Genomic DNA, 6621 nt, shown 5'->3' with positions numbered 1-6621 from the left:
GTGGATCCGACCCCTCCCCGGGACACACCCTGTCCCCTCTGTCCCCTCTGACCACTCCCTGGGACAGACCCTGACCCCCCCGGGACAGACCCTGACCCCCCCGAACAGACCCTGACCCCTCTGTCCCCTCCCCCAGGGAGCTCTGACCCCTCTGTCCCCTCCCCAGGACAGACCCTGACCCCTCTGTCCCCTCTGTCCCCTCCCCCAGGGAGCTCTGACCCCTCTGTCCCCTCCCCAGGACAGACCCTGACCCCTCTGACCCCTCTGTCCCCTCTGTCCCCTCTGTCCCCTCCCCAGGACAGACTCTGTCCCCTCTGTCCCCTCCCCAGGACAGACCCTGACCCCTTTGTCCCCTCTGTCCCCTCCCCCAGCTCGTCCCCTCCTGGGAGGACACCTTTGACATCGACCTGTCCCGGCCACAGCTGGGCGTGGTCAATGGCACCGACCACGTGAGTGTCACCTCAGTGTCACCCCAGTGTCACCCGTGTCACCCTGTGTCACCCCAGTGTCACCTCAGTGTCACCCCTATCACGGTCAATGGGACTGACCACGTGAGTGTCACCCAGTGTCACCCCAGTGTCACCCCCATGTCACCCCCATGGTCAATGGCACCGACCACATGAGTGTTACCCCCCACGTGTCACTCCAGTGTCCCCAAGTGTCACCCCAATGTCACCCCTGTGGTCAACACCACTGACCACAGCGGTGTCACCCCCCCCGTGGTGTCCCCCACACCCGGTGTCACCCCAATGTCACCCCCATGTCACCCCCGTGGTCAATGGCACTGACCGCGTGAGTGTCACCCCCCGGTGTCCCCACGTGTCCCCGGTGTCCCCTGTCCCCAGGCCAGCAGCGTGTGGCTGCACATGGAGCACGAGGAGGATCTGCCGGGGCCCGAGGAGGTCCTGGAGTGGCTCCAGGAGGTCCTGGAGGGGGACAGCGGGGACAGCGGGGACGACGGCCAGGGTGACGATGAAGATGATGAAGATGAAGATGAAGAAGATGAAGATGATGAAGAAGATGGAGATGAAGATGATGAAGATGAGGAAGATGATGAAGACGATGAAGATGATGAAGATGATGATGATGAAGACGATGACGATGATGACGATGATGACTGACAACAATGATGATGATGACGATGATGGTGACGACGATGATGATGGCAATGATGATGATGACAATGACAACGACTGACAATGATGATGATGATGAAGATGACAGCAATGACAATGATGGTGACGATGATGATGATGATGATGACAAAGATGATGACAATGACAACAATGATGATGATGATGATGATGATGATGATGATGACAACAATGACAACGATGACGATGATGGTGACGACGATGATGATGGCAATGACGATGACAATGACAATGACTGACAATGATGATGATGATGAAGATGACAGCAATGACAATGATGGTGACGATGACGATGATGATGATGACAAAGATTATGACAATGACAACAATGACAATGATGATGATGGTGATGAGGGCGATGGTGACAACAATGATGACAAAGACAATGATGATGGTGATCATGATGACGGTGACGATGATGAAGATGATGATGATGATGATGGTGATGATGATGATGATGATGATGATGATGATGATGATGATGATGGTGATGATGATGATGGTGACTGTCATAAGGCCATGAAACCCCCAGAGGACCAGGCGGTGTCCCCAGGGGAGGGGGATCCCTGGAGATGGGAGACATCCCTGTGCGAGACCCCTGAGGTCCCTGGATGGGAATGACAATGATGATTCCCATGGGAGATCCCAGGATGGGATCCCAGGATGGGATCCCACGGCCAAATCCCTGTGTGGGATCCCAGTGTCAGATCCCAGTTTGGAATCCCGGTGCCAGATCCCAGCAGGTGATCCCTGCTCCAGATCCCAGTTTGGAATCCCGGTGCCAGATCCCAGTATGAGATCCCAGTGCCAGATCCCAGTTTGGAATCCCGGTGCCAGATCCCAGCACGTGATCCCATTACCAGACCCCAGTATGAGATCCCAATGCCAGATCCCATTACCAGACCCCAACACCAGATCCCAGCAGGTGATCCCTGCTCCAGATTCCAGTTTGGAATCCCGGTGCCAGATCCCAGTATGAGATCCCAATGCCAGATCCCATTACCAGACCCCAACAGCAGATCCCAGAGTGGATCCCAAGATGATGATGATGATGATGATGATGATGATGATGATGATGATGATGATGATGATGATGATGATGATGATGATGATGATGATGATGACAACAATGACAACGATGACGATGATGGTGACGACGATGATGATGGCAATGACGATGACAATGACAATGACTGACAATGATGATGATGATGAAGATGACAGCAATGACAATGATGGTGACGATGACGATGATGATGATGACAAAGATTATGACAATGACAACAATGACAATGATGATGATGGTGATGAGGGCGATGGTGACAACAATGATGACAAAGACAATGATGATGGTGATCATGATGACGGTGACGATGATGAAGATGATGATGATGATGATGATGGTGATGATGATGATGGTGATGATGATGATGGTGATGATGATGATGGTGACTGTCATAAGGCCATGAAACCCCCAGAGGACCAGGCGGTGTCCCCAGGGGAGGGGGATCCCTGGAGATGGGAGAGATCCCTGTGCGAGACCCCTGAGGTCCCTGGATGGGATCCCCAGACAAGATTCCCATGGGAGATCCCAGGATGGGATCCCAGGATGGGATCCCACGGCCAAATCCCTGCAATCCCAGTGCCAGATCCCAGTATGAGATCCCATTACCAGATCCCAGTATGAGATCCCAATACCAGATCCCAGTTTGGAATCCCATTACCAGACCCCAGTATGAGATCCCAATGCCAGATCCCATTACCAGACCCCAACAGCAGATCCCAGAGTGGATCCCATTAGCAGATCCCAGAGTGGATCCCTTTTCCCAGTCCCAGTTTGGCATCCCATTGCCAGATCCCAGTATGAGATCCCATTAGCAGATCCCAGAGTGGATCCCATTACCAGATCCCATTACCAGACCCCAGTATGGGATCCTGTTAGTAGATCCCAATATGGGATCCCATTACCAGATCCAACACCAGATCCCAGTATGAGATCCCAATACCAGATCCCAGTTTGGAATCCCATTACCAGACCCCAGTATGGGATCCCATTACCAGATCCAAATATGGGATCCCATTACCAGATCCAACACCAGATCCCAGTATGAGATCCCAATACCAGATCCCAGTTTGGAATCCCATTACCAGACCCCAGTATGGGATCCTGTTAGTAGATCCCAATATGGGATCCCATTACCAGATCCAACCCCCCCCGCGGGTGTCACCGGGTCCCCGCGCGCTCCCGTCCCGTCCCCGCCGTGCCCCCCGGTGCTCCCGGTACCGCCCGGTACCGGCGCTGCCACCGCATCCCCCGGGACGGGGTGACACCCCCCCGTCTGCCCCCCAAAAAAACGGGTTTGGGGACATCTCTGTGTTTGGGGGGGGGTCCCGCGCGTGGGGAGGGGGCGCGCGAGGCGGTCACGCGCCGCCGGCGGGGCCAAACTGGGGCCAAACTGGGGCCGAACTGGTCCCAAACTGGGCCGCGGGAGGCGCCGCTTCCGCATCTCCGGGACGGGCGGGGGCCCGCGGGAGGGACCGGGGGGCGGCGGCGGCGGGAGCGGGGCGGGGGGCCCGGGACTCATCGCCCCCCGCCCCACCCGTGCCCCGTGCCACGCGTGGGGAAACTGAGGCACGATTGGGGCGGGGCGGGGGAAGGATCGCGCCCAGCTGTGCCCCAGATGTGCCCGGGGATGCTGCGGCCGCCGGGGCAGGGCGGGACCCCCGCGACACGCGTGGGACCCCCGCGACACGGTGGCCGTGGGGCAGGGCGGGGCACGGGGGGGTCCGGGCCGTGTCCGTGGGGCCGGGATCGGACAGTGGGGCCGTGTCCGTGGGTCCGGGCGGTGTCCGTGGGTCCGGTCCGTGTCCGTGAGTCCGGCCCGTGTCCGTGGGTCCGGGCCGTGTCCGTGGGTCCGGGCCGTGCCTCGCATTCAACCCCCCCCCCCCACGGGGGGGGGGGGGCAAGGGGGGGTCAGTGGGAATTTGGGGAGGGGCGTGCAAGGGGGGGTGACAGTGGCAATGCCAAGGGGGGGTGACAGTGGCAGTGCCAAGGGGGGGGGGTCTCGGGGGGGTCACTGCGAGCCCCCCCGCGCTGGGGAGGGGACGCGGAGCAGCCGCCGCCGGTCCCTGTCCCTGTCACTGTCACTGTCACTGTCACTGTCACATCCCGTGAGCGTCACATGAGTCACGGCCGGGGGCTGGGCTGGCACCGGGACGGAGCGGTGACAGCGGGGACCGGGCTGGGGACAGTCGTGACACCGGTGGCTGAGGCTGGGGACACTGGTGACACGGATGGATGAGCCTGGGGACAGTCGTGACACGGATGGCTGAGGCTGGGGACACTGGTGACACGGATGGATGAGCCTGGGGACAGTCGTGACACGGATGGCTGAGGCTGGGGACACTGGTGACACGGATGGATGAGCCTGGGGACAGTCGTGACACGGATGGCTGAGGCTGGGGACACTGGTGACAGCAATTGATGAGGCTGGGGACACTTTGTGACACCGGTGGCTGAGGCTGGGGACACTGGTGACACCAAGGACTGAGGCTGGGGACAGCCGTGACTTGAGCAGCTGAGCTTGGGGACACTTGTGACACCAGTGGATGAGTCTGGGGACATCTGTGACACCAGGGACTGAGGCTGAGGCTGGCACTGGGGACATGAGCCTGGGGACAGTCGTGACACGGACTGAGGCTGGGGACATCTGTGACACCAGGGATCGAGGCTGGGGACACTGGTGACACCAAGGACTGAGGCTGAGGCTGGCCCTGGGGACAGCCCAGGGACACTCGTGACACCTGTGGCTGAGGCTGGGGACATCTGTGACACAGGTGGCAGAGGCCAGGGCTGGACCTGGCACTGGTGGCACAGGCTGGGGACATCCGTGACACCAGGGATCGAGGCTGGGGACACTCAGCCCCTGTCCCCTGTCACTTGTGGCTGGGAGCAGGAGCACTCCTGTCACACGTGGCTCTGTCCCGTGTCACTCCTGTCACACATGGCAGTGTCCCCTGTCCCTCACACCCTGTGTCCCCCAGCCATGGCAGTGTCCCCTGTCCCTCATGTCACCCCTCTCCCAGTCCCATGTCCCCAGTGTTAATGTCCCTGATGTCCCACGTGTCCCCTGTCCCCAGCTGTGCCCATGTCCCTCATGTCACCCCCGTCCTCAGCCACATCCCGGTCCTGTGTCCCCCATGTCCCTCATGTGTCACCCTTGTCCCCCAGCCACAGCCATGTCCCTCATGTCCCCCATGTCCCCAATGTCCCCGTGTCCCCAGCCATGTCCCCATGTCCCCAATGTCCCCGATGTCCCCTGTCCCCAGCCATGGCCGAGTACCGCAGTCTGCTGGAGGAGCTGGCCCAGAACATCACGGCCGAGGACCTGGAGCAGCTCAAGTCGGCGTGTCGCGAGGACATCCCCAGCGGCGAGGGGGACGCCATCGCCACCGGCCACCACTGGTTCGCCTTCCTGGAGCGCCACAGCAAGCTGGACCGAGGTGTGACCCGGGGACACCCCGTGCCACCGGCACTGTCCCCTCCCCGCGCCCCGGGGCTGCTCCGGCTCTGGGCTGGTCCCCATCCGGGTCCCCTGAGCCCTGTCCCTGTCACCTCAGCCCTGTCCCTGTCACCTGAGCCCTGTCCCTGTCACCTCAGCCCCGTCCCTGTCCCCATCACCTGAGCCCTGTCCCTGTCCCCATCACCTGAGCCCTCTCCTAGTCCCTGTCCCTGTCACCTGAGCCCTGTCCCTGTCCCTGTCACCTCAGCCCTGTCCCTGTCCCTGTCACCTCAGCCCTGTCCCTGTCACCTCAGCCCTGTCCCTGTCCCTGTCACCTGAGCCCTCTCCCAGTCCCTGTCCCTGTCACCTGAGCCCTGTCCCTGTCCCCAGTCCCTGTCCCTCTCCCCACCACCTGAGCCCTCTCCCAGTCCCTGTCCCCATCCTGTCCCCATCCCTCTCCCTTCTCCATCCCTGTCCCTGTCCCCATCCTCCCCTGTCCTCTCCCTGTTCCCATCCCTGTCCCCCTCCTTGTCCCCATCCATTCCCCTCCTGTCCCTCCCCTTCCTGTCCCCCTGCTGTCCCCATCCGTTCCCCTCCTGTCCATCCCTGTCCCTCCCCTCTCCCCTCCCTGTCCCCATCCTGTCCCCATCCCTCTCCCTCCCCTGTCCCCACCCCTCTCCCTATCCCTGTCCCCATCCTGTCCCTCACCTGTCCCCATCCCTGTCCCCTGTCCCATCCCTGTCCGTCCCCTCTCCCCTCCCTGTCCCCCTCCTGTCCCCATCCTGTCCCCATCCCTCTCCCCTCCTTGTCCCCATCCTCTCCCTCCCCTGTCCCCTCCCTGTCCCCATCCCTGTCCCCTGTCCCATCTCTGTCCCCATCCCTGTCCGCCTCCTCTCCCCTCCCTGTCCCCTTCCTGTCCCCATCTGTCCCCTCCCCTGTCCCCTGTCTCCCTCCTGTCCCCCTCC

At 60.9% G+C, this 6621-nt stretch overlaps 1 protein-coding gene across 1 annotated transcript in view; it reads left to right on the top strand.

The window, feature by feature from the left end:
* Nucleotides 1–5467: 5467 nt before the first annotated feature.
* The window catches only part of PEA15 (proliferation and apoptosis adaptor protein 15), a gene marked incomplete at its 3' end in the record, with an annotated part of 1974 nt that continues 820 nt past the window's right edge, over nt 5468–6621 (top strand). Inside the window, exon 1 of the mRNA XM_041410505.1 lies at nt 5468–5657. Coding sequence (XP_041266439.1) covers nt 5486–5657 — 172 coding nt within the window. The remainder of the gene's footprint in view (nt 5658–6621) is intronic.

This window comes from Onychostruthus taczanowskii, unplaced genomic scaffold (genome assembly GCF_017590055.1).
Source record: "Onychostruthus taczanowskii isolate IOZ18803 unplaced genomic scaffold, ASM1759005v1 scaffold320, whole genome shotgun sequence".
In the NCBI taxonomy this organism is placed as follows: domain Eukaryota; kingdom Metazoa; phylum Chordata; class Aves; order Passeriformes; family Passeridae; genus Onychostruthus; species Onychostruthus taczanowskii.
This window is presented reverse-complemented; position numbering and strand designations above follow the sequence as displayed.